The following is a 13,357-nucleotide window of genomic DNA, read 5'->3' on the forward strand; positions in this document are numbered from 1 at the left end:
CACTGAGACCAAAGAGAAATCCAGTGTCTCTCAGTGAAGAAAAGACTTCCACCCACACCTGCCACCAAGAAGGCTGAGACAAAGGAGAAATTCAGTGTCTCCAAAGGAAAGAAGGGCCTCAAGCCCAAACCTTCCACAAAGACGGGCACTCCTTTGAAAGAAAAGCTCCATGTCACCCCAGTGACTCCCACCTCCAGCTGAGGCTGAGTTGGTAGAAACAGAAGTCCCTGAAATTCCTAGTGAAACGTAGGTGGAGGAGATTCTCCCCTGACTAGAGGACTGGATCCTAGACACCATCATGAGCTGCAGACTTTACTTGCAGAAGGTGGACCTTCTAGGGCAAACTTTAGCAGGGGACAAAGAGTATCCCTCTCTTGAAGGCCTGCACCAACAGGCATCTTCCAAGATTGAAGGGTAAGAGCCAGGGAAGCATAGACTCTACTGGGAGGAACGACTCCTCTACAGTAAGCCTGTAGAGTCTACTCCAGGGGACCACAGGAGACTGGTGTTACCCCAAGAAGTAAGATCAGTTTCTGCAATTAGCCCATGAGGCCCCTCAGGCTGGTCACTTAACTACAAAGAGGACCAAAGAAAGAGACTGGTTATATTTCTACTGGCCCAAGATGGGAGCATAAGTAGATATGCATTGCAGAAGCTGCCATTATCTGGTTAAAGTGGAACCATGAATGTGGCACTCTTGGCGCCCCTCACAGTTATCAGAGTCCCTTTTGAGAGGGTGGGGATTGACACTGTTGGTCCCCTAGACCCTCCACCCTCCTCAGGCAACCAGTTTATACTGGCCGTAGTGGAACATGCCACTAAGATGCCCTGAGGCCATACCTATGAGAACCGTCAATGCTCGGGCAGTTCCCAATGCCCTACTTGGTTTTCCCAAGGAGGTAGTACTTGACAGGTGGGGGTCAAACTTTGTCACTTCATGCAACCCATGTGGAACACTGTGGGGTCTCCTAGAAGTTCTCAACATCCTACCATTCCCAGACCAATGGATTGTTGGAGAGGTTGAAAAGAACCAAGAAGAGCATGATGGATGCTGTAGAGTAACCCCTTGGAAGAAAGTGGGGCTTTCTACTTTTATGCCATCTTTTTGCTTACAGGACTGACTGGACTGGGCTTTAGGTCTTTTGAACTCTTCTATGGTCATCCAGTTAGAGGCCCCTTGGCCCTGATTAAGGAAGGTCCGGCGAATGCTCCATCCTCAAATCTAGCACGAATTACTATGTGGTAGGCCTCAGACATAGCATGGCACAGATGATGGCTGAAGCATCTGAACATTTGAAGGCTGGTCAATCCCTGATCAAGCATTGGCATGACCTGAAAGCTAGAATGGTGGAGCTTACTCCAGAGCAGCTAGTTCTAGTTATGATCCAAGTAAGAGTTTTACAGGACAAATGGACAGGACACTGCTCAGTTGTAGGAAAACCTGGAGAGGTCAATTATCTGGTTGACTTGGGTAACCCCAAGGAGGCCCATATGGTCTTTCACACCAACTGCCTGAAGGCTTATGTCCCCAGACCAGAGATAAGAGATTTGCTTCTAGCTTCTGATCAAGAAGAAGAGGAGCGTGTGATCGTCTAAAAGGACAACCTTCAGATGGGTCTGTAGAAGTTAAACTATTTCTAACCTGACACTGCAGTAATCGCAGGAGTGCTAAGTCAAGTCGGTTGCCCCGCTGTTCTCACTGACACCCGGACTGACCACTTGGGGCCAGCATGATCTTGGCACTGGTGACAGTGTCCTTGTAAAACGCAGGGGCCACAGGATGCCGGACCATGTGCGGAATTGCATGGAGAAGGTCAAAAAGATGCTTGCCTTTGGAGTCATTGAACACTCCACCAGTGTGAGGGCTAATCCTGTTGTACTCGTGCCAAAAGTTGGGACCAAAGAATTAAAGTTCTGCATCGACTATAGGGCTTTGAGCTCAGTCACCAAGACCGATGCCCATCCATTCCCAAGGGCAGATAAACTGGTGGACAAACTGGGTTCTGACAAGTTCCTCACTTCATTCGACTTGACGTTAGGCTTTTGGCAAATAGCCATGAAAAAACTGATTTTTCTACCCCAGAAAGCCCGTATCAATATAAATTCATGCCTTTTGGACTGGAAAATGAACCTGTCAATTTTCACAGAAGTGAATCATGCCCTGAATGGGCTAGAGGACCTCTGCGTGGCATACTTGGATGACATAGTGTTCAGTCACACTTGGGAAGAACATCTTTCCCATCTTGAACAAATGTTGCTGGCTATCCAACAGGCCAATCTGACCATAACGCAAAGTAAGTGTCACGTTGGTCCGAGTGAAGTGGTCTGCCTTAGGCATGAGTTAGTAGGGGGTGATATAATGCCCTTACCCAGCAGAGTACATGATGTACAAGACTGGGCCAACCCCGGTGACAAGTGTGAGTGCCTTCTTAGGCCTCACAGGATACTACAGGAATTGTGTAGAGGTCTATGGAAGCCTAGAATCTCCTCCTAAATACCAGATCTTCTCCAAAATACCCCAAGACGGTGAAGTGGACTGAAGACTGAGAAAGCATTTCAGGGGCTGAAACATGCCCTTTGTAAAGCTCCAGTGCTGAGATCTGCAGACTGCATCCAGTACAGGAATTGGGGCAGTCTTGAGCCAAATGGATTGCAAAGGCAGGCAGCACCCCATTTGCTTTATCAGTTGGAAATTAAGAAACAAGGTGGGCAGCAATTGAGCGTGAGTGCTTTGCCATTGTGTGGACATTAAACAAGTTTAGACTATACTTCTTTGGATCTAATTTCTGAGTTCAAACCAACCACCAACCTCTAAGATGGTTAATGCAGATGAAGGGGGAGAATCCAAAATTGCTGTTCGTTCATTAGCATCCAGGTCTTTGACTTCACCATAGAGCATCGGTCAGGTACTCCATAAGAATGCTGACGGTCTCTCCAGAAGCTATGACTGACTGGAACCAGAGATCCTTCCAGGAGTACATTAGGTCCTCCTGTCCCTTCGTCTGGGGGAAGGGGGGGGGAGGGGAAGAGTGTTGGGGAGATTTTTCATTATTATGCCAAATCCACTCTACCTGTGAAACCCTCAGCACTTTTGCAGCACCTTTTGTGCAATGTTGCTGGGAGCCCCTTTGGGCTTTCTTTTTTATATTTTAATTTTTCTTGTGAGAACTACTGTTCCAAAAGATGGGGGGGGGGGGGGTGAGTTCTTTTTATCCTTCTTAGCTTTTCTTTTGTGAGGTCAGCACACACCACCTTATGTGGAGTGCTGAGGGGGTTACATAGTATCTCCTTTCTCACTGCTCTTGTAACATTTCTATTCCAGTGACCAGCATACCTGAATGGCTTGTGGCAGTGGATGTGTTCTACCGGCTTTTGTGTATTTTTTCCTACCCTGGCTTTGTTCGCAGCCACGGTAATGCCCAGAAGGGTCACAGATGACCCAAAATTGTCCTTTTACAACATTTCTTGTGTGCTTGCCCTTTCTTGGTCCTTATGCGATCCTGGATGGGGGAGGTCCTGGTTTGGCTTTTGACTTCGGCAGAAATTCTTTATGAAGCCCACAGAGGCTCCAGTGTGTTTGCGAGGACAGGAAGCAGGGTAGGAGTCACAAACTGCTGTTCTTGGTCTTCTGGCATGCCTGCTTTGAACCATTCCAACTGGGAGGCTGGCTGTCCTGAAATGACAGTTTGAATGATGCATGACTATTTATTGGCTGGGTTCCTGGATAAAAGGCAATGATCTGGAGGCGAAAAGACAAGTCGACCACTGCAACAGAAGAACCGAAGAGGACGGTTAACGGAGATGCCTGCAGCACCTTCCAGCAAATGTAGAAGCACCTCTGCTGTCCTGACCCCGTTTTCAAATAGAAAGAGAAGCTCTGAAGAAGATGACTTCCTCTCTTGGACTGGCGGGCGTAATCGGTCCTACGACGACCTTCAATTCAAACCACCCCACAGCGAGCTGTGACCTTCCTGGGCTACAAACTACCAATATTCTGGGACCTCCGGCCTGAGTGCAGTGCAGCATCTTGCTACACACAAACTCTCCCGAAGCTTTGGACTCCTTCCGGACTTCCAGAGGCAAGATCGCCCTCCTCAAAGTCCTGTTACCAGAGTGCAGGACCTAGCAAGCAAGCCAATCGTTCAGACGAGAATTTTCCTTCATTGGAGTCTGTGAAAAGGTGCCAAAACTACAGACCTGCGTTAGAGAGTGAAGAATCCTTTGCTGGGAGTCCCCTCTCAAACTTCTTCTGCGAAACACCTTCCAGAGTCCCTCCGTTTCGTCACCACGACCAAGGAACAGGAGACCGGGACCACCGCAGCTGCATCGTGAAGGCGTCCAGCTGCAACTTCATCCCTCCTAAGGAACTGTGGGACTCTTGGTTATATTTACCTAGAGTCTTTGTGTCACTCCTTTGTTGCTGGAGTGCTGATCCTGATATGTTCGCCCATACACGGTCGCCCAGACTGAACGCTTGTGTGCATACATGGAACCTTTCCCGAGGTCCCCTGAACTTTTTGACCAACAAAAGCTTGATATGTATACTGAAGAATCCTTTGCCTTTTCTATAGCAGTGCCTTACCTTCTTTCCCTCTAATTTGACTTTGAAAAACTCCTACCTAGATAGGGATGAACTGCCTCTGAAGAGGAATGTCTTGAAAAGTACTGACCTACTTTTGTTGGTGGTTTTAATCATTTTATTCCTACAACAGAATATTTTGAGTTGCTATTACATTGATTTTACTTAACTTAAATTGCCTTAATCAATCTTAGGCGGTTTACACTGTGATTTACTACCCAACTTATTACAATTGATTTTCTATTGTGTTTATTAGCTTTGGAATAGTACTTAACCGATCTGAAGATTTTTCTTTGCCTTGTGTATATAACACTATTTTGATATAACTACACGTGTATAAGTGTTTCTTTGGGCCGAGGTATGTTTGAAGTTCTTCCTACTTACCTACAACGCGCGTCTCCCTCCTTAAATAAGCCTGGCTGCTCTGCCATACTACCATCATCTTGAGTAGTACAGACTTAAACTAGAGGTTTAGGTTCTGTATACCAAGGGGATAGTTTTAATAAAGCACTACAATAAGTGGACTTTAGAAAAACTGCCCTAACAAGCCCCCTAGGTGTGTTCCCTGTAATAAATAATGGAGACCAACTCCTCCTATTCTGAAGGGTTCCCTGCAGAATATGAGTAGTTGGTCTCTATTTATTTCAGGGAACACCTAGGGGCTGTCCTACATTTCATGTGCATGATTATTATATACTTTGGTTGTTTTGATCATTATTGTATGATCCCATCCCCCCTTTTTTGCGGCTCCTTTCATTGTCTCATTTGAAAAATATTGATGTATTTCTTTGTGTAAGTCTGTGAATTTTTGTGTTGGGATTGTGTTTGTTTTCTACATGAGACAATATATTTATAAAAGAAATGTGCCACTGTACATTAACTGTGAATTTGATTTATTCACCAATATGTGTTGCATATGATTTGTCCAATATTAGGGTTGCATAGGTATAACCTCTGCAAGGTATACCATGGTTTTCCTTGATAGCAATTGTCTCAAATTAGTAGACTGTTCTAAATAATTTCTGGTGGGTGTACTTGTTTTCCCCAGTTCCCCCAGAGTCGGGGAACGCCTGCCAGTATTAGAGGGGAAAAGTGGTGTGATCTTAAGCAACCGATTTGTGCACTAGAGCAATTGTATCACCCTACCCTACATGAGCTTTATGTACAGGCTGGTGGCAACTGTTATTTAGTTTTGCCTTCACCAGATGTTCACACCATGGACATTTTTGATAGGCCATTGGGGTACCCAATGTAAGTCCTACTGTCTGCCATTTTTGTTTTACGATTTTCCTTTTTCAGGTGGACCACAAGTCGAGCCTAAAATGGCCATTGTGCAGATATGTGCTATTTGTGAGCATAGCTTTGCATCCTATATAGTGGTTTGAAATGCTGTAGGGGAGTTTCTGGCCCTGGGCAGACCTATCACATCCTGCAGAGGTGGTCTGGGTTAAATGGTGGATTTAGCGGCCAACCAGGTTTGGTGGCTATCTAACCCTTTGTAGCCCCCTAATGTGATTGGTGGGCTGGCTTCGGGCATCCCCTGTCTGTGGGTATAATTATGGGAGACCCTGTTCCTACACAGAGCTCTGTTTACATTTTCAGAAGAAGTTGTTTTACTTACCTGCCTGGAAGAGAGCCTACCGCTGCTGAATTTTTAGGACTAGGTTTAGCCATACTGAGTCTTGTGTCCTAGGCTGATCTGTTGCTAGCAATATGTCAATGAATGCACAGCTGCAATTTTAGTCATACCACATGGTTTCCACGAACAAAGAAAGCCCCTAATAAAATGGCAGAGTTGGCCTCAAATAAAACATTTGTACCCTAAGAGCTACCATAAAGGTGCATTAGTCTACTAATGTGGTAAATTGCTTAGCGCTCCTGGTGAATCCAAAACTAAATTGGCAGCCACCAGCCTACGCCTCTTGAGGATGAAAATATTTTGTAGAAAAACAGAACCCCGAAACCTCAACCAGAGACTCTTGCAGAACTGGATTTTTCATACTCTCCTGCAAGAAGCAACTACTGCTCTAACACTGGAGTTGCAGCATTCATAAAAATAAATAAAATAAAGATTTGGTAATTTATACAACACCTCAAATAGACAGGCTGAATGCTTTCAAAGTTTTGTCCTACAGAATCATCTGTTCCTGAGGCGAGCATGTTCCACTTCAGCTATCCATCCGCCGAAAATAAGTAATGCCATATATAACACCCATACTCTTCCCTAGCTGCCAGAGTGCACTTGTGTTTAGACAAGGTTTGTCATATGGAGGGCGTGTATCTCTTGAAGTGGTGGTGTATAGTATTTTAAATGCTTCATACCTTTTTTTAACTGAGTTGCCCAAGAATGAATGAACTTGCATTGTTTGCACGTTTCAGACTCAACGTGAGCTGATCAAGCTTTCCGAAGGCATTGGATTCAGAATTCACATGATCCACAAGGCAGCCGTAGCCACTAAGAAGTTTGGACTAAAATCCTCAAAGAAATTTGGTAAGAAAATCAATAAGCATTTCCAAGCTATGCTTTTTTAATAACCTCACTTTTGTATCTTAGTTTGCAAAGTCATTATGTAACAAAAACAAGGCATTTGTAAATATGTCCTTGATTAATGAGATTATTTTTGGTAATACAGGCTTTATTGTGATATTTCACCAAGTAAAATTGTGGTTCATGGAAACATGTATATAATGCTTTTGTGTATATAATACTTTGTTCTCGTGTTACAATTGTATACATTGAATAGATGCTATACATTATATACTATGTGATGATAAAGGCAAGAGTGATGACTATTTCAAGGGTGAAGCCGAGTTAACTGTTTTAATTTGTGTTCGTTTTGTTTTTGCAGATATCTTGGTCACAACCCCAAACAGGCTGGTCTATCTACTGAAGCAAGATCCACCTGGAATAGACCTTGCCAGGTAAGATCTATATGTTAGGCATGTGCCTTTGAGCAAGTCTGCCTTTGGAATGTTTTCCTTAGATGTGTCTGTTGGGATTTGCAAAATGTGTGTTTCGTTATTGAAAGCGTTGCACCTCCCTACTCAATTGCTAATGAGTAATTCATTATTAACCTATTTCAGGGTTGAATGGTTGGTTGTTGATGAATCGGACAAGTTGTTCGAAGAAGGAAAAAGTGGTTTCAGGGACCAACTGGCCTCCATTTTCCTAGCGTGTACATCACACAATGTGAAAAGGGCAATGTTCAGTGCAACATTCGCTCATGACGTTGAACATTGGTGCAAGCTGCATCTGGACAATGTGATCTCCGTGTCTATTGGAGCAAGGTGAGTCCTGAACACTATATTGGCAGGCTCTTGGGCACTGAGTTGATAGTGGTTTTTGTTAGTGTTTTAGTTAATTGGATGCAACGGTGAATCAGTTTTAATCAGATGTGAGCTTAACATTAGCAGGTAGATGGATTGAGAATTCTGGGAAATTGGACTGTAACGTTAAAAAGAGCAAGCCTTTAAACCAGAGATTGCTTGGATTCTATTTCTTTCTTTTTCTGTGAATAATTTGAGCCAGGCAAAAGTTACACATGCCATAATTCTCCATTGTTGTTTATTAGAAAATAGTGGGCTTATTTCTTCCGTTTTAATTCAATGCAAGATTCTCGATCCTAACTGCATTACGTTTGAATATTCATGCGCCTTTGCACAGAATCGCTAACAGGATTTTCTTTTTATTATTTTTGCTGGCTTTTTATGTTATCACCAACTGAGTGTCCCAAGCCCCCCATGGTTTGGGACAAACCCCACTGGTTTGACTTTGTTTTATAGCACTCGTGTATGCAGCTAACTTTATATGGAAGCTGAGAACAAAGTTACAATCAGTCGGTTAAACTACTTGTCCCATTTTGGCGGGGTGGTCCAACAGGTGCGTGGAATGCAGTTCACATATTGTGGCACATGTAGGTCTTTTACCGTGGTCATCATTTTGTGGGTATTCAGTTGAGTAGAATTCCACAATTTGATCCCTTGTACATGGAGTAATGTCCCCTCCAAAGTGTTTCTACTTTAATGCGTAGTCCCGGGCAACTCCTAGGAGGGCTGCATTGTGGTTAAAAATACAGTGTAACACATGAACTTCATGAAAGCAATACTTTACTTCCTTTTTGAATGTGTCTTAGTGATCGTGATTTAAAGAACGCTTCTCTAATTCTCATAGTGCATCTCCTCCGAGTATAAGACTATTGTCCGTTTAGGATAAACATTTTATAATCTAAAAGATAACGCAATGTAGTGTGCTCCATACACTATTGAAAGGGAATTTGTTTTATCTCTCAAGGTGAATGTCCATTTATTTACCAGGTTGCAATAAACCTTACTTTGCCACTACTTCGGCATCTTCATTGTGCTTCTAGTGGATTTCTACCCAGTAAACACCTTTATGCAATATGCCATCCTGTTTTTCTTTCAGAAACTCTGCAGTAGAGACAGTTGAACAGCAGCTTCTGTTTGTCGGAGCGGAGACTGGTAAACTTCTGGCAATGAGAGAACTCATCCAAGCGGTATTTCAATTCTATTTTTAATGGAGCTTGCTTCAGTATGACCTAAAACGGTATTACGCTGTGCCTATTCAGTCTGCAAGCCTTCAACAAGGACCCAAGTGTTTTCTTTTGGGGTGTGCTGTTTCTGACCTTTGTTCAGGTGAGAGAGGCTCTGGCACACAGCTAGGTCAGATCTTCCTTGCAAACTTTCCCTGCCTTTCCTAGTATTGGCAATAGTTGAGCATGTATGGGCACATTTTAAGATGGGAACAGGACTGTACAAAATAAGGTATAATTCATAACATTCAATAAGGTAAAATATCCATCTGCACAAAGATGTGAAATGTAGTGGTTTATCTTTTGGTGAGGGGAAGTGTAATGTGCAAGTTTCTTTGTAGTGATGAGCAGTCGTGGCCCTCTCACTTCAGGTCAGCATCATTGTCCACCAGATAATTGAAGGTACCCAGTTAGTACCCCAATGGTGCCAGGGTATGTGAATCTGCACAACAGTGATTTAGTCTCTGATATCAATGATGAGGGAAGGGACAAAACTGATTGACATATGGGATGCTGTCTTGATGGTTCAGAATATCTCACCACCACTAATAGTTAATCCACTTGGAGAGCAGGAGGGGCTAGATCCATCTAATTTTCAAGATTGTGTAATTGTGACTCAGATATTAAAATTGTATTGCTTGTAGTGATGTTAAATTACAGCTTCAAGCCATGTCTGGAGCCTCTCTGCCACTCCAGCTGCCTGTGACGGACTTCAAAGGCAGCGTGCCCATCCTTAATCTAAGAAAGCGTCCTCCTCTCAGGTCTTGCATCTGATCTCAATAACTCCCTGGCCTCCTTGATTTTCAGGAAAATAGTCACTCTAAGGTTAAAGTGCCAACACCCAGCAACCACATCAAACATTCAGGTTGGCCCCATGAAAGTCACTAAAATAGCCCTACAATTTTACTGCTGGATATGGTCTGTGAAAACCCAGAGATCACGCCAAGCCACTTTGGCCATTACCCCCCAAATATGAGTCCGCCTGGGCAATGAGTTGGACCCCAGCAAATGCCATATCTGATCAAGGTGAAACTAAAAAAAAAAAAAAACATATCTTTCTTGGCACAGATCCTGCCCCACAAGCTCTGTGGCTTAGCCACAGCCTGAACGCTAATACTTCTGATAACCACTTTCGCTTAGTATTTTTTTTTATTGGGTTACATTGACACAAAACAAATGGCTTGCAAGTGATACGAGTCATACAATATAATAATAATACACAATGAAAGCAAAAAATAAAAGGATATGATGGACAACAAAACCAGCATCTCGGAGCAAACCAAACCCATAGCCACACCAAACAAGCCACAACAATAAACATGCAATAACACCTGCTCGTGCTGTCTCAGTCCAGGATCTCAATCTATGCTAGGGCACGCCCCACCCGGGGGTCCAATAGTTGGTATAAGATTTCTCCTCTACATGCAGGCCCAATTCGGTCTTCTGCGGATGCAAATCGTCTGATGCGATAAACATCGCCTGTGTCGGAGCATTGCAGGCGGTCACATCGTACTGATTTCTTTCATACCACTATATACAACTCCGTACCAAACCAAGGTCTCCGCCATTGCCCATTTGTACAGATCACTCCACGAGGCTTTCACACTGGGACCCTGCTTCGCCTTCCAGGCTATGGTAATCCTGCATTTGGCCAACATGCAAATCAGATCTTTCATTCTAGTGATGCTTGCAGTGTTTTTTTTGTTTTTGTTTTTTTTTTTACCCCCTGTGGGAACATCCCCAAAAGGCAGGCCTCAGGCGGCCATGAATGCATCTCAATAACTCTGTGGGTAACTCTGTCCGCAACTGCCCCCCCATTACCTCCGGAAAGCCCCAAAACATGTGCATCATGTACCCCTAATCGTCCCCACATCTAGCTCTCTGGAACTAGGACATTTTGTGCAGGGTCATATATACCCTATGCGTAAGATACAGTTGCAGTAGTTTGAAATGGGCATTCCTGGAGATCTCTCTGGTATAAATCGGAGCCTGATCCCATTTTGCATCTGTAAAGGTCCTGCCCAGGTCCGCCTCCCACTGCGAATGCACCTGAAGCGTAGACACTCTGCTGTCTTACCTGAAACCAATTTGTATATTCTAGAGACAACATGGCCTACCTAAGACATATCATATGTGGCCTCCAATACCTGGTCAGACTCCATATCCCCCCTAAATTCAGGCCATCCTACATTGTGCCAAGGAACTGGACAGATGTTATGTCTGAGGTCTGAGTGAGAGTGCTGAAGTCCACCACCTTCCCATCCTGCAACAAGTATGCCACTGTGGCAACCCCGTTCATCTCCCAATGTCTCCCGATCCCTTGAACCTGGCTGAATCCTACCCTCCCCATTCCAACCAGGGGAATGTTAGGGGATTACGGATCTGTAATCCCCAGATGCTTCCACATCCTACTCCATACAGTCCTCCCCAACTCCAGGAGGTGAGGTCCGCGTGAAAGTGTGCCTTCATGTATCCACAGCACCTCCTTAAGGTACCACCTGATAGCAGGCTGTAGCAGACTAGTATCTAAAGAAGGCTCAGCCGCAAGCCAGCCCATGACAAACTGCAGCTTTTTTACCAAATGATATCTCAGTGGGGTAAACCTCCCCCTCCCCTAACCCCACGCTTGTAGTCCCTCTGCAGGGTACCCAGTGCAATCCCGTTCCTCTGTACTCCCCAAACAAATTCCCTGATGATAGTATTTGGCTTACTAAAAATTAATCTTGGGGTGTTGACAAAATATAACTGATGCGGGAACACCACCATTTTCAAGAGTGCCACTCTACCCATCCTTGGCAATGGGATCTTCCTCCATACCCACCGGGCACCTCTGTAATCGGACAGTCTCGTTTATTAGTGAAGCGGAAAAAAAGTGTACCGGTATGGTTAGGAGCATAGGAATTTACGATGCATACCTACCTCCCCTCCAGGAGTCCAAGGACTAGCTCCCTTCTGCCCTCATCATCCCCCTTAGTTTCTCAGATTCTAAAGGGTGCGATCCACACCAGGACACCTCTGGCAACAGCGGCGTAGGGGGACCCGTACAACTGCCCGCCCCTCTTCCCTGCAAGCTTGCTCTGTTTGTCCCTGGTAAGTTGCAGCTCTTGGAATAGAGCTATTCCCCACTCCCATTCTGTGCAGATGTGCAAACACCCTAAGTCTTTTAATGTAGCCATTCAGACTACGGACATGCCACGTAACAATTCCACACACTACCAGTCATACTCAAACATCATTGGTTCTCGTTCATCCCCGCTCAGCCGCTCCCCCAACACCATTGTTCGCCTGCCCAGGCCATGCCCTCCCTGTCACCCACCCTGTCCATCCTCAAGCATAACACCTGCCACCAGCTGAACTCCAAACATGAGCAAAAATAATAGCAAACTCGAAACTGCCCGAAACCCCCCCCACCCCTCCCCGCTTCCCCTAACTTCAAATTACCTGAACCGCCCTTCCTCTTAGTAGGTTGGGCATACCAGGGGACGGAGGAGGGGGGGTGGGGGCGGAGGCCAAAATAGACTTTAAAAAATGTATTTGTAACCACCTCTAACCCTAGAGCTCCAAACTATACAGAGTCAATGCCACTTCCTGTAATTTTCCTAAATAATCTTTGAATTCCACCCGAGTATTGCATCATCAGGTAAGTGTTTTTGGCTATCTCGGGGGACTAGGACCCTGCTGTGGAAAATCTCACATCTAAATCAGTTGGGGACCGCCTTCACACTCTTTTCTACTAAGAGGACTTCATGGGTCAGTGGCCTCCTTGAAACCCAAATCAGCTTTGTCGTACAGGTGTTGATTGTTTAACATTACAGAACGATTTAAAGGCTCCCAGTAGTTTCAAAGACCCTTTCTTCAGCCTGGTAAGCACGCTTCGTACTGACCCGCAGGCTTTGAAAACCACAGTACTTCACACATTCAAAGATCAACTGTAGCAATTCTGTTCTGGGATTGGGCTTGGATGGCTCCTGTGGTGACAATTGGGTTCTACAGGTGAACCACATGACTGATGACCCTCTGCAACAGGTGTTGCTCAAGAGGATTTGGCCAACTGCTCACTCTGGGTAGTGTGCAGCTTTGCTTTTTACGATCAGTATAGTACTGGGGACGTGCAGTCAGTGTCCAGCAGTTGCAGTCAGGTAGGACTTGAACTCAGTATCTCAAGACATGTTAGGCTCTTGCTTGGTGTTTAACGGCAGGGTTCTGGAACTGTCTGTTACTGGTACAC

The 13,357-nt window shown here is 44.8% G+C and overlaps 1 protein-coding gene across 1 annotated transcript in view; it reads left to right on the forward strand.

Moving 5' to 3' along the window:
• Nucleotides 1-13,357, forward strand: part of DDX52 (DExD-box helicase 52) — a 376,512-nt gene that overhangs the window by 148,084 nt on the left and 215,071 nt on the right. The window contains exons 6-9 of the mRNA XM_069614668.1: nucleotides 6,959-7,070; nucleotides 7,429-7,501; nucleotides 7,664-7,867; nucleotides 9,003-9,093. Coding sequence (XP_069470769.1) covers nucleotides 6,959-7,070; nucleotides 7,429-7,501; nucleotides 7,664-7,867; nucleotides 9,003-9,093 — 480 coding nt within the window. The remainder of the gene's footprint in view (nucleotides 1-6,958; nucleotides 7,071-7,428; nucleotides 7,502-7,663; nucleotides 7,868-9,002; nucleotides 9,094-13,357) is intronic.

Source organism: Ambystoma mexicanum, chromosome 9, assembly GCF_040938575.1.
Source record: "Ambystoma mexicanum isolate Mex_15411 chromosome 9, UKY_AmexF1_1, whole genome shotgun sequence".
Classification (NCBI taxonomy): domain Eukaryota; kingdom Metazoa; phylum Chordata; class Amphibia; order Caudata; family Ambystomatidae; genus Ambystoma; species Ambystoma mexicanum.